The following is a 27,698-nucleotide window of genomic DNA, read 5'->3' as shown; positions in this document are numbered from 1 at the left end:
TTTCGAAATGGTAGAATTCGTTTTGGGAACATTTGAATACTTCCGAAATTGGCAGGTTTAGTTTATTTATTTTTTAGAAATTTTTGCACAGTACTGTTAAACGAGAAAATGAAAAACATAAACAAAAAAAATCAACATTCACATGTGTGTTTCTGAATAGTCCCTGACCATCATATTTTATTAATGCCTTTTACGCTGTTTGATGTTTAAATTTTATTTAAAAAATTTTTTTTTTTTCAAACTCAAATGTCATCGAAATACCGCTAGATAATCATTAAAGTGAAAGTAATTGATGAACATGCCCCCATCTTTGGTTTTGGGACACATTTTGGAATTTGTCATTGCATTATATCGGTGTCGGTTGGCGGCAGCGCGGGTGGATGCTGGATAATTCCTTGTTTACACAAGCTGTGGATAAGAAATTATCCTCGTTTTGTCGATTTTGTTTAATTAAACAAAAAAAAAAAAGAAAATGATTCAAAGATGATGATGATGCTTTGCCCTGCTCTGCTCTATAGCATTATAGAACCGTCAGGCGGTAAAACATTTTTATTTGATTTAACGAGATGCTGTGCGCCATGACATTTTTAGTGGATTGAATCGCTGGGGAAATAAACAAAATTCGTTATGAGGTGCGAAACGATATGTGCCGCCTTTAATACGACTATACTATTATACAACTGCTGCTTCTGTTGCCAAGTTCCTTTAGGGACAACAGAAATATAGACAAACATGCATACATAATTTTGATTCCAAGTAGGTTTAATTTTGTACATCCATTTCTAACCTACAAAATTTTCGAAACAAGTGACAAATTACAAAACTCTGGATCACGTGTGAATGTGAACGTGCAGCATTATTTTGTGTATGATGGTGATGTTCCATGCATATATTAAAGGCGGCGGGATACGCGCACAGAAGGAATATAGAATCCTTTATACAAAACCGCGATTTATAAAATGAATTTTTAATTTAAATTTGACATGTGCGTGAAGTTTGGTAAAATATACCATTTCACACTGTCATTTAATTGAAGTTTGAATAAATATTTTATTTATGTTTATTTTAGAGACATTGGCATCATCATTATAGACTTCAAATACAACTTCGACACCAAAAAACGAACGAAACAACTTTTACCCAAAAAAATACAAAAACGACAGATGGGAATTTTGGTAAATTAAATTTTACTCTTGAGAGCTATAAACAAATTAGATCAATAATTAATAGCATCATAGAGTGATGGGTTGGTGATAGAAATTATGGGGGTGAATATAATATCATCGACATGTCGGCGCGAATTGGGATGCGTTTTGGGTTCAATTAAAAAATCTGTGAACGAATTAGATTTGAGTCAATTTAGGTCGATTAGAAACGTGATATGTTTTCTTTTTTTTTATTTACATTTGAATTTAAATTTGCTCGGAATTCGATCAAAACAAAATTGGAATTGATTTTGGTATAAAATAAACTAGGTTATTTTGTGTGCGATTAAAATATATTTCGTGATTTATATAACAAATACTACTAATTTCTTTGATAGGTTTTAGGTTAAAGTGGACAATCTTTTATAGCTGGGACAATATCTATGTATATTGAATATTCATTTTTAGAACATTAAAGCAAGTTGGTAGGGGAAAGTGGCCTAAAATGGCACCCCAAGCTAGAAATCGTAGAATCGAACATAATTACAAAGTTTTATGAACGCGATTCTAATGTTAATCTGGCAAAACCAACATATACGAAGTTTTAGCAACTTCAAGCCATTATTTAAAATTCTACAGGTCAAACTGTCTCTAACCACCTAAAAAAGTACACTCGTTATAATTTTATGAATTTTTAAAGTTATACTTTTTTTGGCGCGTTGGGGAGTGAAAATTTGCTTTTTGACAAGAAGTGTCAAAAGGATTAGCAAGTAGCGCCACCTGGATTTATTACTGACCAATCTTAAATAACTCAGCAGCTACATGTGCATTTTTATTGTGTGCTTACAAACGCATATTCACATAGTACCAAAAGACCAATACGCTGATCGCGCTTAAATAAATTTTAAATTTTACAAAAAGCCTAGATAAATTAGCCGAGTTTAAATTTATTGTTGAATTTCGTCCGAGTTATATGCTGTTCCAACTAAAAAATCATATTTTCGTTTCCAGCTACATAATTTTTATCAGTCACAATAAATTAAGAGCATTGAAAAAAAGTGAAGAAAAGAGAAAAAAAAACATGTCAGCTACAACAAACAAGACGTCAAATCTAGATCGAAGAAAACTAACGCATACATATGAGTATATACAAAACAAATGCGATTTTCATGGGAAAAACGCGGTCAAGTTAATTTCTTGTTTACAAATATAAAAAATAATAACTGTCCGTATTGTGAAGCCTAGTAAGCAGCTGAAACAAAAATTCGATACCGAAATCTTGACTAAAATTAAATTTGTTTTGTTTTTGCTTTAAAACTTATTTTCTGATGTTTTTTCTTGAATTTTTTTTATTTGCATTTTTATTATTTTTACTTTGCTTTAATACCCGATGGTACTTCAGCTGCGTACTAGGCTTGAGGTGCGAAATTAAATAAACAAAATACAAAATGCAGCTGGTCTCCCGGTAATTTAGTCTATGTGAACTCCTCCTAACTAAGAATAACCAAGATCACCTAAGCCAAATATTTCCGGACACATTTTTACGCAATCCCAACTAACATTTCAGCTTCGGTTAAGGTATTACAAAAGCTACATTTCAGCTTCTTTTTAACTTTAGTAAGGTTGTTGGGCATGGAAAAAGGAGAACGTTATACAAGTTTGACCCTCTATAAGAAGTTTAAACGAAGCTTTACCGAAGCTCTACAGAAGCTTTGAGATTTGACAGATAGCTTCGGAAGAGCTTGTATAGCTCTTTAATATATGTCTTATCGAAATAAAAAAAAACTACTACAAAAACAAAAAATAATTCTTTTTTAAATGGTTTTTATTTGATTTTAAATCATGAATTTTATCTTTTGATCTGAAATTATATTATAATTCCATAAGTTTTTAGTATATCTATTAATAATAATTTTAAAAGTATATAATTTTTTTACCACACCCAGGAATCGAACTTCGCATCTGCTTGGTGTCAGTCCACCACTCTACCCACTCGGCCATCCTCGTATATTAATTAATGAAATCAAAAACTTAATCAGTTCAAATAGCAGAAATGTCAAAAAAAATGTCTGAGCTAAATTATTCAATGTCAAAACCGAAAAGTGTCCCAGCTAGATTATTAAATATCAAAACCAAAAACCAAATACTAAACTTGGTAATTTCTGTAAAGCTTCTATAAATTCATTAAGCAGGCTTTTTCGAAAACAAGCTTTTTTCGTTAAAGTTTCTTTAACAGTATTTAAACAACTTATTAGAAGTTGTTAAACAAGTTCAAACTTCTATAAGCAATTAAATTCTGAAGCAAGCTCAATACAAGCTGTATAAAAAGTAGATCCTGCGAGATCTTAATTTATAGAAGCTGTTCCCAACTAACATTTCAGCTTCGGTTAAGGTATTACAAAAGCTACATTTCAGCTTCTTTTAAACTTTAGTAAGGTTGTTGGGCATGGTAAAAGGAGAACGTTAGACAAGTTTGACCCTCTATAAGGATCTTAAACGAAGCTTTACCGAAGCTCTACACAAGCTTTGAGGTTTGACAGATAGCTTCGGAAGAGTTTGTATAGCTCTTTAATACATGTCTTATCGAAATTAAAAAAACAACTACAAAAACAAAAAAGAATTCTTTTTTAACTGGTTTTAAATCATGAATTTTATCTTTTGATCTGATATTCCATTAGTTTTTAGTGGATTTATTAATAATAATTTTAAAAGTATATAATTTTTTTACCACACCCAGGAATCGAACTTCGTATCTGCTTGGTGGTAGTCCATCACTCTACCCACTCGGCCATCCTAGTATATTCATTAATGAAATCAAAAACTTAATCAGTTCAAATAGCAAAAAAATGTCCGAGCTAAATTATTCAATGTCAAAACCAAAAAGTGTCCGAGCTAGATTATTTAATATCAAAACCAAAAATCAAGTACAAAACTTGGTAATTTCTGTAAAGCTTCTATAAATTCATTAAACAGGCTCATCCGAAAAACAAGTTTTTTTCGTTTAAGTTTCTTTAACAGTATTTAAACAACTTATTAGAAGTTTTTAAACAAGTCCGAACTTCTATAAGCAGCTAAATTCAGAAGCAAGCTCAATACAAGCTGTATAGAAAGTAGATCCTGCGAGATTTCAATTTATAGAAGCTGTTGTGCTAGTTGGGTTGTGCTAGTTGGGAATCTCTATCATCTGATATTTACCTCTAGTTTTTGTCAAAGCCACTTAAACAGTGTTTATGACAGTGTTTCCAAGAGCAACATTTTTTTTTGCTGGGCAAATTATTTCATGTCGTCTCATTTTATCTTTCGTGTTTGTAAGGCTTTCACTTTAGTGTAGAAATATAACGACTCGTTTCCCTCTACATTCAAAAGAAACTGTACACATACACGAAACGTCAAAACTCATGCCCATGATTTGCACAACAACGCTCATGCCATCTTCAAAAAACAAGATTCTTCGACAAGATGTCAGTGTGGGCACAGATTTTTCTGCCTCCATTCGATTTTTTCAAGACATGTTTATGAACTGGACAGCGTTCATATCTAATGGAGGCGACCTGTATTGAAAAATGATTTTCGACGTGCTCTTTAGTTAAAAACAATTTTTAATAAATAATGCGGCATTATAAAATTGAACTCTACAACCGAATGTAGATATATTACTGATAAGGTGTGTTTTTTTATTACGGGCTAAACTGGACAAAAAAAAACGCTTCGAGGCTTAGCCAGAAATCTTGGCAGCACTGTATATTGAATGTTCCGAAATCAGCAGACACAAAAAATTTAGAGTTGTCATAGTTTGGTAGTTTGTATGGAAGTCGCCCATCGGCAACAGATTGCAGTCGCTCAGCGATTCGCTCAAAATTTGAGCTTTTTTTCAACTTTGTTGCGTGACGAGTTTACACTTTTATAATTTTTTTCACGATCTGCTTTTGCTTTCTGCTTCTTATTTTATTTATTTAATTTGACAGCCCGTATCGTGCGGTTGCTCGCTGTTATTTTATTCTTCGGCGATTTTGGAAAGCGAATTTTTTGACAACAACTATCATTTTATTCGCTGAGCGACGAGTGACGCATTCTGTTCAGCCCTTTATGCGTTCTAATAATGTACACAAGAATAATGCACATGTAGCTTGTTGGTTATTTTGGCTTTCGAAAAATGTCATTTTGACATTTGAGATTTCTAGTTTGTTTTTGTTTACTTTTTTTCATTTTATCAAAAGTCTCAAAGAAAACAAAAAAGAAGTGTTAAAAATCTTCAAGTTTTAAATTCGTTCTATATTTGTTTGTTTGTATTTAATTTATTGTTCAAAATTGGATAAATTTATAATTTAAATAAAAAGTTCCTCGACATAACTCAAACTTGTAGGTTGAGGTTGGGCCATCTGGCCACGACAATATGATCGATGACGATCTAATTTCTGAGAATTCGAAATCATGAGAAGTTCGGAGACTGCGATCAGCCCAGGTAAGGAAGCTTTACCCCCTGAATAAAATGGTGTAGCTGTGGCTGTAGCTTGTAGCCCAAGTTGAAAAATTCTCAACTCTTACCTCAGCTGCAGCCTACTTATACTGGGTTTTCTCTCAACAAAATTTTGATAGTACTACAAGCTACAGCCACAGCTACACCATATCTTCGCTTGGCTGCTATCTTGTTCAGTGTCCATTTTTCAAAATTTTGGAAAAACTCAAAGGAATCGTTTGTTTCGGACAGATCTCATATACGATATACCAGATTCTAACTGGATATTATATTTCCCGCGATCCAATTCAGATCATTGTATTTATTTTCGTTGTAAAAACAAAGCGAAAACCTGGTATTTTTTGTAGCGCAAATAAATACAATGATCTTATCTGAATCACGGGGAAATAAAACACGACTTATAACATGACTTAAATGAAGATCGAAAACTTCTTTCTACTGTCGTCATGGGGAGAAAACCAAAACGATTTTCAGAACTTCTTCGATCTTCCAAAGGATCTAAAAATTTCCAAAACTTGCATGAATATACGTGCATATTTTTCACAGATAACACATTTAAACTAGAATAATTGGGTGACTGAACCATACAGTAGAGTTACCTCGACAGGAACTTCATGAGCAATGCTTCACATTTGTCCAGACGTTAGTCAAGGACGTGGAGAAGAGGCTGTTAAACCTACTAAGTGGACTTCTGTGAATAAAAAGTATAACTTTAAGCGCGTGTACATGAGTACACACACTCTTTTTTTTTTTTTGAAAAAAAAGTATAAAAAACATTGTATTTTGAAAAAAGAAGTTAAAATACGTATGTATGTATGAAGTATTTCTTAATAATTTAATGTAATAAGTTGGCTTAGAACGATTTTAGATTTTTCGGTATAAAACTTAAATTCAAAAAACCCAAAATGGGCAAAATGGCCTACTTAGTACTCGGGTAAAATGGCATACTTACTTTTACATTGCATTTTATACTGACTTTCACATTTAAATTTTTTTATAGTGAAAATGGTTGCTAAACATAAACGATCTACAGAGAGGAAGCTCTGGACTGATGAAAGTCCTTGATTCCGTGCAAAATCTGGAAAAAAGTATCCAAATTATTCGAAGTTCCAAAAACTACAGTAAGGAGATGAGAAACCAACTTCCAACAGGAACAGGGTTTTGAATGACTCACAGAAATTTTGGGAGGGATTAAGCACAGTTCCAAGAAAATGGAAAAGGAGCCCTTTGACTCGATTCTTCATTTAAAATCACGTATATTTGGACAGTGTGCCATTTTACTCGGGTAAATTTGATCAGTGAAATTTGTAGACGTCTTGAAAATTAAAAAATTTAAATACTTTTTGGAATTTTTTTAACTTTCAACTTTATTAAACTTTAACTTTATTAAACTTTCAAAAGTATAAAGTATTTAAGTTTGAATGTTACTTTTTTTCGAGATATGGGACATTTCCCTTAGGGGGGCATTTTAGGCCACCTTCCCCTACCAATTTTAATAAAGTCGTTTTATGTTAAAGAAATTTAAAACAATGTTTTTAAATTAATAAAAACTGAAAACAATTTTTATCAATGCTATCCGATTTTTTTTTTTAATTAGATTAGTAACAAAAAATTAAAAACTGAAATTAGAATAACAAAATTGTTTAGAAAAGTTCATTTTGGTTTAGTAAAAAATTAAATAACTATTAAGTTGAATTGTTTTTAAACATAATGGCAATAATAACACTGGTCGGCAAAAAAACAAAAAAAAAAAAAGTCGGTAGCAAAAACTCTGTAAGGTGGTTTTGATTAATTTAAGTGTGATGAAATCAAAACTTTTTACAGATTTATTCCATCACGTCTAGTGTAGCTATAAAGTCCCAAAAACTAATTTTGAATGAAATATTTTTTGACGTTTGATCTAAAATTTATATTTGAAGTGAAGGTAATATTTTACTTTTTTTTTATCCAAATCAGGAGTCGAAAACTGGAATTGACTTCAAGTCTGTTTAAAAAAACAATAGGGTTACCTAACCACCAAGATTTTCAGATATCATACGTTAGTAAATCTATATTTAAAAAAAAAAAATAATTTTGAAAAAAAAATATACAAAGTTCAGACGATATAAATATGGCTTTTGTAGATTGCATAAGTAGTTTTGCAAAAAAAAATTTAATGGTGATGAAATTCAACGCCAAAACACGTTTTTGACCTGTTACATAATATTAAAATATTTCGAAAACGTGACTCGCCAGTAAAATGTTGACTTCGGATTTGGAATCAGCACACAAGCTCTATTTTCGTTGCCATATTTAATTGCCAAAGAAGTAGCAAAATAGTAGCTCTAAAATTATGTTTTACCAATTTGGCACATTTTGGGAGAGTTTTGGCATTGTTTCATTTTTTTTTTAGTATATGGACAGTTATTCCAAAATTCAAGATCGGACACCATTTTGATATCAATTAAGCTAAATTTTTTACTTATGTAGGTCTAGGTATATACTTACATTCTGACCACTGTTTTTGACCATTTAAAAAAAAAAAAAAACAGTTGGCCCCTTTTTCGAACTCTCCATACTAATATCCTACAGTCCAAATTGTGCCAAATTGCCGACAGTCAATGAACTTTCAAAGAACTTTTATGTTAGTTAACTTGTAGATTATAAGAGCTGCTTTTATATATTTTTTTTAAGAAATTTGGTTGATGTATAGGGGAACAGGAGACCAATTTTTTATAAATACATTTTTTTTTGTTGGATTTTTTGAATTTGCTTTGAATTTTACGTATGCAAACTTTAATCAAAATAGTCAGGGCCGTTTTTGAGAAAATTGCAATAACCCGAAACTTTCTGAGCGAGATATTAAAAAACAAAATAACAAATAACAACTTTGGAAATGACAAAAAAAAAACATCTGTACCAAATTTCAAATAAAATCCGTCTACCCGTTAAGGTTGTTGCTACTTGTACAGATGGTTAGTTTGGATTTTATTTTTTTTAACCCCTTGTTACCCAACATCGTAAATTTTAAAATTAATAATGTCAATCGAAAGGGCTTTAGCTATAATAAAACACGTATTTTTTAAAAATTCAATAAATTCATTATTTGCTTAGTTATTTCGAAATTTGCGCAGTAAAAAAAAAAGTTTAAATAATTTATTTTTGTATATAAATGCAAAAATTCAAACAAAAAGCTATCTAATATTTATTTTTAAGCGCATTCCTAAAATCCAAAAATAAAACCCTGTTAGTTTATGCACGAAAAATATTTTTTCTGAATTTCGTAGTTTTTATATAAATTTGCTTGTTTTCCAAAAAAGCCGAACTTTCAACATTAACTGCCAATTAAAAACTATTGGTGCTATTTATTAGAAATATGGCGCATTATTTCGATAAAGCAATTCTTAAAGATTGTATAAGAAGCTTTAAAAGAATAAAAATATGTTTTTTACAGCTTTTGGGCGATCTTTTTCGGTTTGTTACAGAAATGTCACATGGGGCTACAAGGGGTTAAGTTGTTTTTCGAATTTTAATATCATTTTATTAAAAAAACAAATGTACGTTAATTAGCATTTCTTTTTTTCTCTTATTATTAAAGTCCAGTTTATTTTCTTAACAAAAAAAAATTTTTTTTCCATAAAATAGAATACTTATAAGTATTATAATAATTAACAAGAATAAACAAACTGTGTGAGTGAATTTAAAAATAAACTAATTTTTAAATACAAAATAATTGAAATGAATTAAAACTTTTTCTGAGCGAGCGCATTGAGGGAATATTTAAACAATTTTTGTAACATCCATACAGAAAAAAACTTTTCATTTTTCATCTCTTTAATTTCAGTCAGTTGCTAAGTTTTTCGATTAAAAAAGACCTCAGTAATCCATGGTTTTCATTTGAGGGACAGCCTGTATAGAATTTGTTTTATAAAATCAATTTTCATCTATTTAGATATATTTCCTAACAAAATTTCTTACTGATATATTTTCCAACACGATCATATGTATGTAGTTAAATATGCAAAATAATTAGTGCAATTTTTAAAACAGTTTTATTTTGTATTATTTTTTATATTTATAATTAAATATTAATTTTGGATATCATGAACTCATTTTGGAACTTCTTCCATTGAGACTGAAATACAGAAATGTACTTTAAAATGATGAATATTTCAGACTTAAGAATTACCCATTTCTAATTTCAACTTTCACTTATGAATTAAGTCCATCCATAAAAAATATCCCCATTGCAATAACTCTCTTTTATAACCCTTTCTTATTAACCCACCTAATTTAAATAGAAATCAATCTTCACACAAACAAAAAAAAAAATACGTAAAAATTTTACACTAAATTAAAAACACATTGTGACTCTCAATTATACGACACTAAAAATAGATAAAAAAAACAAATAATAAAAAAATATAAAAAAAAAAACAATCAAGAAAAATCCTATTCAGCCTGATCTCTTCTAACCTCATGCCAGAAGATATCTCCATAGATACAAAAAAATAACAACAACAACAACAAAATTTACTTGAAACAAAACTGCAAAGAACTAAACATTAAAAAAAAAAAAGAAACTCCTTGCACCATTATAGTGTAATGAAAACATGTACGTTTTTCTGTTCAATTCAACACACTTGTGCCATATGTGCTCCTTGAGCATCATCAGCCAGCATCGCCAGCAAATGCAACAAGCAATGGAAAATCCACACACGAAAATGCCTGAGTTTTGAAAAAAAAAAAACCAAAGAAAAACGACAAAACGAAAAAAAAAAAACAAAAAAACAAAAAAACTTCAATACTTTTTTGTTTTCGAAAAGTATCTTCCTATCCTTAGTTTAAATACTGTGCATCATGATGTCGTATAGTTTATTATAGGTACAACTCTTGTGCGTACAACAACGCACCACATCACCCTCAAGACATTACTTTACAGATAGAGATATAGCCTTTAAGTCGTTCAGAAAAAAACTTTTATTTTTTTATATTTTTTTGTTTGTGGTGACACATAAGTTCAAAAATAAGTTCAAAAACACCCGAAACGTATAGTTTTGTAAAAAAAAAAGTTATAAGTGAATCCAGTTTTAGTGCGAAAGTGTTCCTCTCTCTTGTCCCATTGCATAGAAAGAAAGATACATCAATTAACAGCGGCACCCTAAAATAGACGATATTTTGAGTCATAGGATTTTCCCGCGCGTTATTTTAAGTGAATCGCGCCGCAGTTCTCGCTGATTTAGTGCGTTTCATGTTTTTTCTTCAAAAGGGACACAAGACGGACGTGAACTTGTTTGATATATAGGTATACAATTTTTTGGCACGCTTTTTCTTCTTCAGAAACCGGAACAATGTCGAAGTGAATTTTCAAACAAAAACAGACTATAGAAAAAATGTCGCAATTAGTCACAATTCCATCATCAGTATCTCCGTCCAACAGCCGCATTAAACACATCGAAATGTTCGGACAACCTCAAACCACAACAACATCCTCACTCACACAAACATCCAATGTCCTCACACCCACATCACCTTACCCAACAACATTTCACTATACCAACATCAACAATTTGATGTACGGTCAAGATATGGTCAACTCTCTAGACATGAAGACCTTCTCCAGCCAATATTCGGACTTTGTCGATCCATTTTCATCGTGCGCCGAAACACCCAGTTCGGTATTTAGTGACACATGCACACCCAGTGGCTATCAGACGACAACGACAAGTGACATTGTCCTGCGAGAGGATGTCTTCCGTTTCGAGCCGGAAGATATTGAACGGTTGACCAAAACCTATCAATACAATGAGCAAACTTCAGCAATGTCTTCGTCAAGCAGGACCAACACAACCACATCAACCACAACCGCCAGTATAAATTTTGACATTGAATATTTTAATTATGACGAAATCAATTGCCAGTCGAAGAATCAGTCACCCTGCTCATCGCCACAACTGACAGATCCATGGATGACGTTTAACTTGCGTGACACTTACCCTGGACCGGGGACATCACCAAAAATCGAAAACAACAATTCTGGTTTCACATACGAATACAGCAACTATCCTTCTGCACAGTTGACTCAGATACCGCAATATCAAAGTCCACGTACGTCAGAGCATGTAGAGGTGGCTATTGACAGCAGCAGCACACGAATGAAGCAAGAAACGACGCCTTCCTTCGTGCTTGTCGAAGATGACAGTCGAACTAATCGGGATGATAAATTTATTCTGCACCCGTTCCACAAATTTCCATCAATGAACGGTGCAGGTACGTTTGAGGCGTCACCATCACCATTGTCCTCGTCGACAATTTCTCCATCGTCTTTATCGACGATAAAATACTCACCGACAACAGCGACATCTAGGACAGAACAACTTTTGCACGTGGAGACATTTGCCTATGATGATGAATTGGTGTCCCCGCCTAGCCACCATCATCATCACCTGCATCATCATCATCATCATCATCACAACTATAGCCCGAAAAGTGACGAATGCAATGATTCGTATGAACACCTGCCGGAGAACTACAATAGCAGCGAACTGATGATGCATGAGAAACCGAATCGGGAGCACAAGGACATTTGGACAATTGGAGAATTTAAAGGCGAGGATGGGGATGTGCATCAGCTCCAAGAGGTTGTCATCAGTTCGTTTTCATCCTCACCGCAGCTTTCATCAACGACGACTCCGACGTTATCATCAACAACAACAACAACAACAACAACAAAAGGACTATTCGATGATAATATTGTCAATAGTGTCCTTGCTGCTGCTAGTCCCATCATCAACGATGATAATGATGATAATGGTGGTGATGGTGGTCATCACGATATCATCGATGATGATGATGATGATGAGGACGATGACGATTCAGTGTTTATGGAAATCCAAGAAGAAACGCCTTACAATTCATCACAGCTACCAAGTAGCATCATCAAAGCTGATGTCCACGATGATGATGTTGATGGCCAACAATCAACACCGTCATCCCCATCATCATCATCAGTAGCAGCAGCAACGACATTGGTGATGGTGAATCAATTGGAATGCCTATGGACAGACTGCAATGAGGTATTTCCCAATCAGGAGGAATTTGTAACACACATCGAAAAGAGGCATGTGGATGTGAAAAAGGGTGAGGATTTCTCTTGTTTTTGGGTGGATTGTCCGAGACGGTATAAGCCATTCAATGCGAGATATAAATTGTTAATACATATGCGAGTTCATAGTGGAGAGAAACCAAACAAATGTCCGGTGAGTTATTTTTTTTTTTTTTGATATGCTGTGAATTGTTTTTTTTCAATTTTTATTGTTATGTTATGGGGAATTATTTTTTGTTGAATATGGAATTAATTGTGAAAGGAATTAATTTTATTTATTTTTTTTTTTTGATAAAAAGGGTGTCAAATATTTAAAATATCCATAACTTTGTGAGAATATAAAATAAATTTGTAAACGAAACAATGACAAATGAAGAATTACAAGTTTGCATATTTATTTTTTTTTTGTGTTAAAATAATGAAATGAAAAATGTTTACAATTTTTTTTAGTAATTTTTGGCAAAAATATTTAAAAACTTAAAAGCTTTTTTTATAATATTTCAAGGAATGAAGTAGTTTGATGGTTCAATTACAGTACCTTGCCATATTATTAAGCCCAAGCGAAAAAAATACAATTTTTTCGATCATGCTGATGAATTTTTAAACTTTTTTGTTTCGAAATATCTTATTTTTTTTTGTCTCATTTATTTGCACTTATCATGTAGATACGGATTGACTTAAAAAAAAGTTAAAGAATTCATAAATTTCTATAAAAAGAATGTGCAAAAGGGATTAAGCTCTTAAAGACGTTTTCGTTTTGATTCTACGATTTCGGAATAGGCTAAAGGCTCAAAGATTCTACATAGATTTGTGCATAATGGGGTCCTTGCCATAAAGTTAAGAATGTCACGTTATTCCTCGATACAAAAATGAAGATATTGGACCGGTCTGTAAATTCTCCGGTCATTAATTCCAAAGAAAACGTCTTTTAGAGCTTAATCCCTTTTGCGCGTTATTTTTTATCAAAATTTATAAATTCTTCAACTCTTTTTAAGTCAAGCCGTATCTACATGATAAGTGTAAGTAAATGATTGAGCAACATGAGCCAAAAAAGTGTATAATTTTCTCTTGGGCCTAATAATATGGCAAGGTACTGTAGTGAATGAATCCCCAAAACGTGATGTGACTTTAGTTAGTTTAGTTTTATGTAATGATTTAAGGTCGACTTAAAACTTTACTCTCAAATTTATTTTTAAAGAAAAGATTTGTAGCTTGTAGGTATGTCAAATTTGGTTTTTTTTGGCAAAAAATAATAACGATACCTTCTTTTCATGGAAACATATCTACCTATTGTAAAAATCATTTTTCTCCAATACAGTTTTTGACCTAGCTTCTCTTTTTTCAAAATTTGTTAATTTTTTTGGATTTTTGAATTTGGGTTCGGTGGGCTTTTTTTTTTGTAATTTTTGGGGCTTGAAATATCTTTGAAACACATAAAATTTGAACAGTAAAATTAAAATTTGAATACTATAAAGGAATTAGTAACGATGAAACGCAAAACTATGATACGCACGACTATGATACGTATAACGATGTTACGAATTCAAATAATACGAACTTTTTTTTTGTGTTATTTTGATCTGGCAACAGTAAGAGGAACATTGTGAAATAATGACAATAATGAAACACAAGATGTCGTCGGTTCAAAGGAAAAACTCACTAAGTGCTACTGAAATCCTATGTAGTTAGTGAGTTTTTCCTTTGGACCTACGATGTGTAATCAGATTGGTCAAACATTAATAAATAAACCAAGCAGAAGATGGGATTGCTTGAAATTTTTTTGATGAGTTTTCAGAGAATATGTATGAATACGAAAAAGAGGTCTCAGGTCAGATGTATATGTACATGGGTTTGACAACTCATGTTTGTAGGAATAATTTTAGAGAAGAAAAGAAATAAAACTGGAGGGATATGCTTCCCTTTGAGGCAACTAAACTGGTACAAAATAATGTAGGTTCTTGATATTATGTGGAAATTTTTTTTCGAGATTTAGGTAGGTACTGTTCGTGCATCTGTGGGGTTGAAATTTTTGAAGGAGTTTTATGTGAGTTTACATTTTTTTAATGTAAGTAATTAATTAATTTTAATTGCAATATTGCTGTGATTGAATGGACTCTCGGTCTAACAATAAAAACACGCATTCGCCCGAGTGTATCTTCTAGGTGCCTGCTTTGAAATTATGTAGGTTCCTACAAAAAACGTTTTATAACATCATAACATGATTTCTTAGCGCAATAAGTTCGAGATGTTAAAGGACAACGGCAAATTGAAGGTGCTACCACCAAGCCTTATATTAGGAGCTAAAGGTATTCCACGGGTCGCAACGCAACCCGCTACCGCTCTGACAACCCACCTTTTTTTGTTTAAAAAAATTCTTAAAACTTCTCATGTAAGTTTTTAAACTATCAAGCAAGATTTTAAGTCAAAAGTAATTCTATCAATCTAATAACTTGACATATTACAGTACCTACTTAAGAAAAAAAGACGCAGCACCACCCTTTGCTAAAGAGGTCAGAGACATACTAAAAATTATTTAAAAAAAATAAACAAATTTGTATTTCAGTTTCAGTTGTTTCAATTTGGTGGGGGAGTTTCATTTTTGTTATTTATTTATCGAAGCAATCACCAATAAGAAATTTGAATTTTTTTTTGTAGGTCCGAACATTTTTAAATATGTATTTGAAAAGTAATTTCTATTGGCTGGTTATTTTTATTTATTTAAATTTAAAGAAAACCCCCACCTTGCGAAATCTACCGAAATGTGAACATTTGGTTTCTTTAGTTTGTTTTTTTTTTAGTGAGGAACTAACCTCCTTACGGAAAGGGTCTGCATATTTTTTCGTTATAAATAAAATCCGCGAATGGGTCGCATGTATTTGCTCCCAAAGCAAATGTATCCTATATTTTATTCAGGACATTGTAAAATTATTTTTTTTAAGAAGTAAGTAGGTACATATACAGGGTGATTCAGGAGTAATGTGCCAAAAAGCTAGAGCGTGTAGGTTAAATCAAGAAATGAAAAAAAGTTTATCAATTCAGGGTTAATCCAATACGGTATCACTTTATTGTATTCTTATTAAAGTCTGAATGTTAAAAAAAATAATTAACGAATGGTTAATGTTTCATAAATTAATTTATCAACAAGTCCACCCACGTAAAAGCAATGAATCGATGTTTTCTTAGGCTCCGAATTGGGCACACCAACCTGACACACTGCTTCCTGCTCAACAAAGAATCACCCCCATTATGTCATCTCTGCACATCAAACCAACCTCTTACCATAAACCACCTTACAACCGATTGCACAAAAGTCAACGAAGCATGTAGCCAAATTGCTAACCAACAATGTCTAAAAAATCTTCTTTTGGTTCCTTCAGAACAAAACATTAAACAAGTTTACAAAATATTGACAAAATTAAAAATAGTAGAAAAAATTTAATACTCAGAACATATAATCCGTGGGGCGGTCGGGGGACCCACGTCAGGCCGCAATCACACCCAATAGGTCCGGGATTCGCCGGCTTTGTCGTGGGCTCTCCGACCGCCCTCACGGATTATTTTGCCAATTTTTTATCAACATATTCATTTTATCTCCAGCCTCAAGTCTCGGCAGCTAAAGGCTATGTATATACATTATACTGTACATTTATTGTAAAGTTATAATAAATAATAATAATAATAATAATAATAATAATAAGCAAATAAAAGTGATTAATTATTGTTGTTGTTTACAGCATAAAATGTTAACTCAGTAAAATACTGAGTACCAATAAAATACGGCTTTTATTGTTTTTGTAATATTTTTAAAATAAGTTCAATTTACGAAGCTTTTAAAATATTTTTAAATTTTTGATTCTTATTTGAAAGGATTTTGTTTTTTTTTTCACTTATTAATTAACATTGTCGAAAGAAAGATGAACAGAGTGTTAGCATGAACTGTGGCGTATACTTGCTTTTTTTATTGTTTTTTTTTCCCGCATAGTAGAGTACGCTAGAGTGAGGAGAAGACGGTTGATCAAGCTAGAACACTTAAGTTCATGCAATCTGGCCTTATGAGACACTATTTTAAAGAATTTTATGTTTAATTACGTGAAAGATAAAAATGTATGTAACCAACGTATTATGAGACGTTTGTATTTTTCTTAATAGAGAAGAAATAAATTTCTGAGTATCTTGTTTTGTCATGCATTTTTGTTTTGGATACAATTGTGTGTTCAAGTGAGAAAAGTGTGAATTTTAGTTTTTCGTAATTTTTTTTGTGTCCAATGACATAATTGACAACTACTCCGTTTATTTTATTAAACTGATAGTATAGGTATATTATGCGAACAAGAACTGTGGACATACGACTTTTTTCTTATATTTTTTTTCCTAAGGGGTTTTAAATAGGTTTTATAGGTTAAAGTTGAGGTTTGACTTTTCAAAAGTGGATATTATCATTTTTTAGTTTAATTTTTTTTTTTTAAAGTTGCATTCTTCATATTCTTTACATTCGAGCTTATAGAAATTGGACTCTAAAAAATGGCTTAAAATTGAAAAACCATAAAGAGATTCAAAACTTCTCTTTTATTTTTTTACCGATTTTCTGATAGATATGCAAAAATCTTAAAATCGCTTTAGAAAAGTTATTTCTTACTTAAAACTTGCATCAAACTCAGACATTCAGATTTAGCAAATTTTAACAAGATACACCTAATAAAAGAAAATTTGCCCCACCCTGATAAACCATTTCATAAGAATACCCATGAGTTGTTTTGACTTTTGAAAGCAACTATACACGACCCATTTGTCTGCTTTATTTTTTTTATATCGTTTACAAATTGTTGCAAACCAAAAATTTGGTTAATCACAAAAAAACATAGGTCGACTTTTACAATTGATTCTGGTTGGCATATGGGTACAATTTAAATTAAGCTCGTGCACACATAAATCTTGCCTCGAATATGACTCAAAAAGGTCGAAGGGTAACATTCTCAGACCCTTTAATGAATAATCTCTCATATACAATTTTTTTTAATTTTTTTTTTTTTATAAATTACTTGCTCGAGTCTCTCTTTCATTAGCAATGAAAGGAACAATTTTTAAATTTCCATTGCCGAAGGATTCTTGTGCACGAAGTTCGTTACTTTCCGCTGGTGCTTTGAGAGAAGTTAAAAAGAAAAAAAAAATGTCTTTTTACTCTGGAAGTTATTCTTGTTTTTTTTTTTTTTGTATTATTTTATTTTATTTTTGTTTCTCGTTTCTTAACACAAATCCACTCTCTCTTAGTTTTGTTTTTGCCAAGACTTGTGCTGTGTTGCACATTGCACACTGTTATCTCTCTGCCTAATCAAATCATCCTTTCATTTTTGTTCAAATAGCAAAAAGGAAAACAATGGCGAATTTGTTTGGTTCGTTTTGCAACGAATCCTTTCGAAGAATTCCATTGTAATGAATGTATAAAATGTAAAAAAGCTAACCTAGTAAACTTGTTTACTTATATTATATAGAAGCATTTTGTTTTTACTATTTTATAGATACAGTTACAGCTTTTATATATAGTTTTTTTTTTTTTTCATTACTTTTAGTTTTGAAAGATACTGAGAGATTGTTTTTTTTTTTTTTTGAAAATAAGGAAAAGAGGATTGCTTTCGCTTGTTCTCATAATTAGTGCTAAAAGGATGCTCTTTCTTGAAAGTTATTGTTCAATTTGCTGGTCGAATAAACGTAAATATTTTCTATAAAACGAGGATCTGAATTAAAATATACATATAGCAACATCAGACGTCAGTTCAGTTCAGTCAGACAACTCACCACTCTTTTGTCAGGTCGTAGACATTGTGTGTCCTGTCATTTTATATAGAGTTGAAGTAGTGTGTTGTTTTAGAATATCATCAATTTGATAAAGTGCTGGAGGGGTTAAGTGGACGACAACGACGACGATGACGACGAACGAGGATAGCAAGTGTTTAAATTTGTTTATTTAATTTGAATATTCATGAGGCACACAATAAATTTTGTCTCTTAAAATTTATTTAGCATATTGTGTAGCATTTCTATTTAAATAAATTGATTGGAACTTGTGCTGAACTTATGCAATGGATTAAGTGAAGCCAAGGATTTTTTAATAGTGTCAGTCAGCCGGCCGGCCGGCCGGCGGCAATTTCATCGATATGGTGAAATTTTGTTATTGTTTTACGGTGGCGAAGATGAAGGCAGTTTGAATTACATTAGATATTAATTTTTTCTGAAACGGTTGTTTTTCAAATACTTTTTCTTTTTTCACTTGGAGCTGTTATGAGGGATCGGGTCAAAATTCTAGCTTCAAAATTCTGTTTTTCAAAATTGTGCTTTTTTTACGAAAATTCTGTTTTTCAAAATTCTGCTTTTTTTCTGTTCTGCCACCGAGATCATAACAGGTTTGGGGTCAAAATTCTGCCTGGGTCAAAATTCTTTTTTTCTGCTTTTTAAAATTCTGCTTTTCAAAATTCTGCCAGCATATTTTTTGAACAAATAAAATCGGCTAATTCTGTTTTTTTTTTTTCATAGCAACTAAGTTACTTTTATTACTGTTTATTGTGTAACTGTCCCAAACATTTGTTATAATGCATAGACTGACGTTCTTATAATTCACATCTATAAACCGTTAACAACTATTAGAAATTAAAAAGAAAGATACAAAATATTCCTTTCTTAATCAATTTTTCGAACATAGGTATGTACACTTTTATTTGATAAATTAATAAGATTCTAATTATTTTTCGAAATTATTTAAGATTTAACATCTTTTCTTAATATTTTTTAATTTATTGATTTATAAAACAAACAATGTGATTTATTAAACAAACAATGAACATAAAAATAACTGACAAAGTGATGAGTAAGTAATCAAATAAGCAGCGGCGAGGAGATAATTTTACAAAATTCTGCAAAAAATTGAAAAATGGTTTGGAAAATGTTTAAAAGCGCACATTTTCCAAACCATTTTCCAAACAGAGTAATGAAAAGCAGAATTTTGAAAAGCAGAATTTAAAAAAACAGAATTTTGAAAAGCAGAAAAAAAGAATTTTGACCCAGGTAGAATTTTGAAACCAACCCTGTTATGATCTCGATGTCTCGAGGAGATCATAAGACCTTTGGGGTTTACCGGATTGACCTCAGAAATCTGCGGCAAGTCTCCCGGTTTTGTATTGTTCTATTCCAGAAGCCAACTGAATGCTGGTGTTTTTGCACTTGCTTGTATGCTTTTGTTGAATGATATTGCCTTTTTTACGAGGTTCTCAGGATGAACAAGGCAATACCCACTCATTCCGTCGTGAAGTTCTATTTTTTTTTTTTTTTTTTTCAGAAATGTAGTATAATATTTGAGATGAAGTTGTGGAGTTTCCTCGATTTTCAAAAATGGGGGCCTTAGAGCCAGAAAAACATTAAAGAACTAGACTTCTTTTTTTGAAAATTGAATTTTTAAAAGATGCTCCGAGTTTTGAATGGTGTTCCTCACAACAAATTTTTGGACCTGTAAGTTCAATTTTTCGAAAGTTAGGGGCGTAATATAAAAAACAAAAATTTAGCCCCCCTTTTTTCGACTTCTTAAATGTTGTATTTTATTCAAGTTCTAAAAACTGTTCCCACCATTGATTGCTACAAAAAATTTAGGTCGTGAAAATAAGCAATTTTAAAGATATCGGTTTCAAAACTTAAAAAAAAACTTTTCCATTTTTTTAAATTTTTTTTTATTGAATATTTAACCATACGCATACATACAGTGAGTTTGTTTTTTCACTTAAGAACTTATAGGGAAAGCTGATGGAATTGACAATTTTGTTTCTAAAATGACAAACAAATTTGTTACGCTTTGATCTTTTTAACATAAGATTTAGTTTTTTTTTTTTCAATATAAAAAAAAAAAAAATATTTGTAAAAATTATACAACTTTTGGTTTTTTGTGGATTTGTCAAAATGAGCCGATTAAAAAAAAAATTCGCTTAAAAAGCGAAAGTCTGGAACATTTTAGAAGAGTTTTAGAACAACCTGAAACAAGTTTTAGGTTTTTTGAAATTAGAAAGGGAGCATTTTTTTTTTGTATCGTAAACTTGTTTTTAAAGTCACTGAATTAAACTTATACATATGGCATGATTTTTTGGGACCAATTACAGATTTTATTGTCTCTTGGAAAAAAACACCCTTTGACCTAATTTTTTTTTTATAAAAATCTCTTTATTCTTGCTTTCTATCCCAAATCCAACGTTTCTACCAAACTTCATTAGGGTGACCCATCATTTTTGTTTTCACTAAGAAAAACACCCTTTTAACCATGATATTCTTGTAGACACTATAGATTCTTGTTTCGAATCTAAAAAGTAACATAATAGCTGAATTTCAATCGGGTACCACTAGTATTACTCTATGTAGTATTACTCACTTTTTCAAATACACAATACCCATACACAAATAATCATTTTTATCAAACACAAAAAAAAAAAAAAATACAGACGAATTGAATACATCCTCCTTTTTGGAAGTCGGTAAACACCCTTTCACATGAAAAAAATGTATAAACTTACTTTATTTGTAATTCCCATAGGAAAGACAATATTTTTAATAAGTTTCGTAAGGGTAACTTTTATACCATTCATTTATCGGACTTATCGCGGATTTTCCTTATTTCTCCAACAAAAAAAAAAAAAAACACCCTTTCACCAAAAATATTGGTATAGACTACTTAGATTCTTGGTTTCTGTTATAAATAAAACATATGTTTTTCGTTGGTGTAACATTTTTGTTCCAGTTTTTGTGGTACTTATTCCGAATTTCATCATTTCTTAAAAAAAAAACGCCCTTTCACTCAAGATAATTTTGTAGACTTTAAAGATTCTTAACTCATATAAGAAAAGAAACTTTTTCACAAAGTTTAAAAAATTAATAAAATGTATGTCAGACTCAACCCATCAAAAAAACACCCTTTCACCAAAAATATTTTTAGAAATTTTATGAATCCTTTGTCCCTGCTTTATCTTAAACCTCCATCCCGAATTTCATCAATGTATCTTTTTTTTCACATGGGTTTTGATAATATTTACTTGTTGAAGTCAAAAAAAAAGCACCCTTGTATTTTACTCGGCTATAACTTTTCTAAGAGCAATCGTATTGACTTTCTTTTTGTGTCATTAGATTCAGCATAAAAAAATACCTTAAAAACATGTGTGATAATGATGATATTCCACAAACAATTTTTTTCCCTATATTTTCTATTTTTTTTTTTTTTTTTTTGAAAAAAAAAACTTGAAAAATCGATTTTTTTTTGTTATTTTTAAAATTTGGCCTTATAATGGAAGATATCGGGAAAATCTACCTAATCCAAATATAATTGGTAAATAAAACTAAGTTCAACAATGAAAGTACTCATATAAACCATATTAAATTTTTCCTGATAAAAAAAATAATTTTAGACACAAAGTGGGAACTCTAATATGCAAATTTTATAACTTTTCCATCCTTTCTTTCTCATTTCAGTTCTCTGGTTGCAATAAAGCGTTTTCGCGATTAGAAAATTTAAAAATTCACCAACGCTCGCATACCGGCGAAAGACCATACGGATGTCAGTACAAGGGCTGCTTGAAGGCATTTAGTAACAGTTCGGATCGGGCGAAACATCAAAGGACCCATTACGATACGGTAAGTGCTGAGCTGTGTGCGATGCTCATTTCTTGCATATATATATTCCACTTGTGACATGTGACTGTTAGGTGCATGCATATATAACTTCTAAGTGTAGTTAAGGTACTTTATCTTGTTGCACATCTCATTCGGAGAGATGAGTGTAACGTAATTATCCTTGAAGTTCATCCTAAATGAATTCGAAAATTGAAGATGCCAAGTACATTTAAGGAATGTACTCTATAAACGTTCTACACATGAACACATGTGTACTTTTTGTATGTGGTATGCGTGCACTTGAATTGCTAGGTGTCCAGTGTATACGTATAGAAATGGCAGTGTAGCAGCTGTCCAACTGTTTCAAGTGGAGCGCGAGATATAAACGCTTCGGTGACGACTCATGATTACAACGACCGACCGAATGACGATGAGGATACGAAAACAAAAAGTGCGTGTGCAGTTTGGTACACATTTTGCTTTAACAAAATGTGACACTTTAGCCACATGTTCACCGCAATAAATCAGTCAGGAGGAGCATGCGAATGGAATGGAGTTCGTGCATTAAGCTTATATGCACACAGGGACACCAGAAAGTGAGGATGCGAATGTTTATATGCTTAAATGCGAAGCTATATAGAAAAAAGAAAAAGGAAATAATGGCAATGGTACTCGTTTTCATTTCACGCAACATAAAATTGTTTCATGAATAAAATGACAAAAACAAAAAAAAAAGTCAAAAAAAGAAAAACAAAACTCACGGATAAAAAATTGCAGTTGGGCGCCATTCATGGTCATGTCGTCACTTCTGTTCCGGCTTTAAAGAGGACATTTATTTTTACATATATACATACCTATAGCAGGATAAATATTCTTTTTTTTTTCAATTCAAAGAGCGGATATTATTTTTTTTTAAATTGAAAAAAAAAAAAAAAAAAAATTGGTGAAGTGTTTTATCATGCGTTAAAAAATGCTGGAAAATATTATTTTGCATTGTCAAACGATTTCATTTTAATTTCGATTGAAAAACTAAACCAATTTCATTGGAAAACACTTCACAAATTATAAAGTAGCTAGAACACAATATCCGCTTTATGAGAGAGTTCTGGAATCTAATATTTTGTTGATGGAGAGAATTTATTCGTAAAAACCTATATGAGTTGTAAAAGTTTTACACTCACAAAACGGCTATAAAACTAGTTTGGAATATTTGAAAAAAGTTTGATATGATGGAATTTTCATATTTTATGTGCTTTAAAGCGAAGTTGGATGGTTATATCCCGCTGTACAATTGTTTTATTTAATGCAACCCCAACCTGGACGTTATTTGAACTTCCAAAGAAGAATTCCATTCGAAGAATTGTTTCATACTCGCACTGAAGTCGTCAATGTGGTTGCCAATTTTAGTGGATTTATGACTATGTATGTTAATCATGTGTATTTTTATGTCGCTTAAACCGAATCCAAAGTCCATTTTGCCACATTATGTCAGGTTTTTGAGATAATTGCAAAAAATGTCACAGCCTACTGTGACCCAACCAAAAACTAGGTAGGTACCCTGTGAAAACCAAACAAAAGTACTGAAATGGGAAAGCGATTATGTTAGTAATTATGTGTTTTTGGTCGCTGAAACAGAATCCAAAGTCCGTTTCACTCCATCTTAGACTTAAAGCCATTTTTATTTTATTTGCAATTGCTTTAAGTATTACGTCTGAAAAGTTTTATCAAAATCGTTACAGGAGGTACACTTTCTAAGCGATATATAAAAAACCAACTTTCAGAATTCTATAAAAATCATCTGTACCAAATTTGAAGAAAATCCGTTAACCCGTTTAGGCTGTGGAAATGTGTACAGATGGACGCACAACCGCACACACGCACGGACGGAATTTCGAGACCCACTTTTTTGGAATTCTCCATCATCGTAATGTTGGTTCTGATTAAAACCTCAATTTATTTTTCGACAAGAAACCAATACCTGCCCTATAATTAGCTTTTGACAACAAAAGCTCAAACGAAAAATTAATTTTGTATACCTCCCCTCAGTCATTTAATATCTCAATTTCAAGTTTAAAAACTGCACTTCCGTTGCAACTCTCCGAATGATAATTTTTGTACTGTAAAGGTCTTAAAAATATATCGAGTCACAAAATCGTATTTTTGGGTTTTTATTGAAAAAAAAAATTCATTAATTTGGTACTAAAAACATCAACATTCAAAGGACAAACGAAAATTCTTTTTTTTTTTTTTTAAATTTGTTTTTCAAAGAATTGTTGTTTATATCATTGTTTTTACGATGAATTTCGATGTATTTTCTGAAAATTTTTGGAATGATATAATTCGTCTAAAACAGTTCTTCCTATCATAAGCTGACAAAGAAAAATAAAAAAAAAAAAAAAATACTAAAAATCAACGGATATTTTTTTGTAAGGCCAATAGCTTTTAATCTTATTTTGCTTTTAAATAAAACTGTTTAAGAGTATAGTCGTTGAAAAATTTCTTTCAAACTCAAAATTTGAAAAAAAAAAAAAATGCAATCCAATATTTTGAGTAGTACCTACCTACATTTTTGTTTCCAAATTAAGTGATATAAAGTAGGTAAAATTTTTTTGTTGTTTTCACCATAAAAAAAAATCTTGACACAAAACAAATCCGATGACTTGGGAAGCATTCCTTCTTAAGTTTTTAAGAAGAGTTCTTTTTGCTTTCCAAGATAACTTTCGAAGTTTTTCAAACACTTCTATACTATTTTGATATATATCCGTTAAGATGGATAAAATTTAACAGCTTTTTTATTTTTTTTCCCTCGATCTTTTACAAATCGTTTCTATATTTTTACAATTTATTTTGTCAAAAATGAGTTTTGAACTTCATTCCAATCCCCAGTTGATACATATTTCAGAAGGAATACAATTTTAGGTCCACCGCGTTACCATAATATAAACAATTAAAATAGTTACTGCAATAATAATGGCGTGATATTCACAATAACAATAAAATTTAAAAAAAATTACAAGTGCGTTACTGCTTCACTGGCGTTACCATAAAAAATAAATTTCGTTTGTATTTTGTTTTCCAATTAAGTTATATCAACGTTGCGAAAATACAAATTGTTTGTGGCTAAGATACTATACAGTGGTACTAAAATTACCCCTGCGTTACTTTTCGTTAACGATTAGTATTTTTAAGGCTTCTGATTACTTTAAAATGATGCTTCTTTGAAGCTTCCAACTCCTGTATTTTTCCTCTGTTTTAAAAAAAGTTGAAATTTTTAAGATTTTTTTTGTAACGCAGTGATATAAACTGTTAACAATATTTGTTTGAAATAAGTTTATCTGCAATTTTTATTGTTTCTAAAGTTTAAAATTTCTATGTTCAAGGGCTTTTAGTTCTTATGTGATTTAATACAAAAAAAATTAAATTTGTATTAAAGTAACGCAGATTGTAATTTGTCCCAAAATAATTCTGAAAAATACTATTTTCCAATAAACTAGACCATTTTTTTTTTTCTAATTAATCATAACATTCATATCGTGACGTTTCATCTTAACCAATTAATATATTTTGTTCTTTTTAATTCCAGAAACCATATGCCTGCCAAATACCCGGTTGCACAAAACGTTACACCGACCCATCGAGTCTTCGAAAACACGTTAAAAATCACACAATCCGCAATGGCAACATAAATGGTCGCCGAAAATCATCTAGTGCTTCCATAAATAATACAACAACAAACACATCATCCACACGACAACAATTGTCGAAAATCCGTCGTCATTCCGAGTCATCACTGATGGGCGGCCAAACGACGAAATTGGTGGCGACACCAACTTCAACCATCATCACGCACAACACAAATACCGTCATCACCGCCTCAATGATCTCATCAAACATTCAATACAATAAGCCGGTCAGTAATCAGCACCTGAGCACCTTGCGTCAGCAACAGCCTCAAGCAACGGCCTACCATCCTAACCACCATCAGCACCAGCACCATCACCACCATCAACAATTCCAACAACAGCGCCCTCTGCACACATTACACGAGTCCGATGATTTTTTCCAAAGTGATTACCTGCTTTTTGAGGATGCATTCACCACCACCACTACCACATCAGAATCAGCTGTGGGCAAGAACAACAAATCGTCGTCCTCGGCCATGGTCATCATCCCAAACAGATCCACCAAAACCGAAATTGAGCCCACATTTAACAGCAATGACAACGGTAACCACACTGTTTGTTCAACTGCAGCCATTAGTGAACATTATCCATCGTCATCGTCGTCGTCCACGTCCACGTCCTTCGGGATCGAGAACATTAAATTACGCCCAACTTACAATCATCATCATGATGGTCCACCAATATCCTCGGACTCGGCAATGGCCATTCTAAATAGCCCCACGGCAGCAACAACTACACCCGATAGCAATTCAATGAACTTTAATGAGCTGTCTAATTGCATTGTTACAATCGAAAGTACTCGCAATGAGAATTCGATTGACGGATGCCAGTCGGCAGCAGCAGCGGTAGCGGCAACTTATGTAGGGCATCATCATTCACTCCCATCCATCATCACCCACACAGCAGGAGGAGGCGGTCAGGAATCATTATCAGCGCCCTCTTTGATCAAAACCGAAATAGCCTCCGGCGGCTGCAGCGGCGGTGGCTGCAGTGAGAACAACAGCAGCGGCGGCGGCAGCGGTGGGGACGATGTCGATATCGAATGCAATGAATTCGTTTCATTTGAATATGTCAAAAAGCTTTTGTCAGATACATTCGATTATGGTGATGATGGACAGCAATTGGCAAGCGGAAATTTAACAACTGATTCCAACGGAAGCGGCAGCGAAAATGGCGTTGAACACGATTTGGATAGTAACTTTGATATGGAATATTTAAATAATTTCATTTAGAAAAAATTTAAATTAAAAAAAAAAATTAAGGATATTTTTTTTTTTCAAAATTATATGTGCAATTAAAAGAGAAATATTTAATTTTAAGCCCGTCTTCCAATGATTTTTTGTATATTAAAAAAAAAAATGTGTTAAATATTGCATTTCCAAAGAAATATTTTAATATTAATTTTTTTTAGTTAAGATTAAGAGAAATTATAATAATATTTTTTCTTAATTTTTTTAATTAATTTTTATAAAAATAATTTTCTTTAAAAGACAATTTTTTTTTTTGTATTCATTAAAATTAGTGAGTTTTTAGTAAGCGCCTACCCAATTAAAATCAATCTTCCTCTAAGGATTAAAATAATTATGAGCAATTTAGCTTTAAATAAGGTATAAGACTTTTTTATATATATATATATATTTTTGATATAAGTTTGTTTGTATGAAATAAATATTAAA

At 31.7% G+C, this 27,698-nt stretch overlaps 1 protein-coding gene across 1 annotated transcript; it reads left to right on the top strand.

Annotated features, from left to right (window-relative positions):
• The first annotated feature begins 10,960 nt into the window (after positions 1-10,960).
• Positions 10,961-27,265, top strand: LOC129914644 (uncharacterized). The gene is made up of 3 exons (XM_055993984.1): positions 10,961-12,860; positions 22,199-22,360; positions 25,923-27,265. Exons 1-3 carry the CDS (start codon positions 10,995-10,997, stop codon positions 27,252-27,254), a joined length of 3,360 nt encoding a protein of 1,119 aa, XP_055849959.1. The 5' UTR covers positions 10,961-10,994; the 3' UTR covers positions 27,255-27,265.
• The last annotated feature ends 433 nt before the right edge of the window (positions 27,266-27,698 follow it).

Source organism: Episyrphus balteatus, chromosome 3, assembly GCF_945859705.1.
Source record: "Episyrphus balteatus chromosome 3, idEpiBalt1.1, whole genome shotgun sequence".
Taxonomy (NCBI): domain Eukaryota; kingdom Metazoa; phylum Arthropoda; class Insecta; order Diptera; family Syrphidae; genus Episyrphus; species Episyrphus balteatus.
The sequence above is the reverse complement of the archived record's forward strand: the minus strand, read 5'-3'. Positions and strand labels throughout refer to the sequence as shown.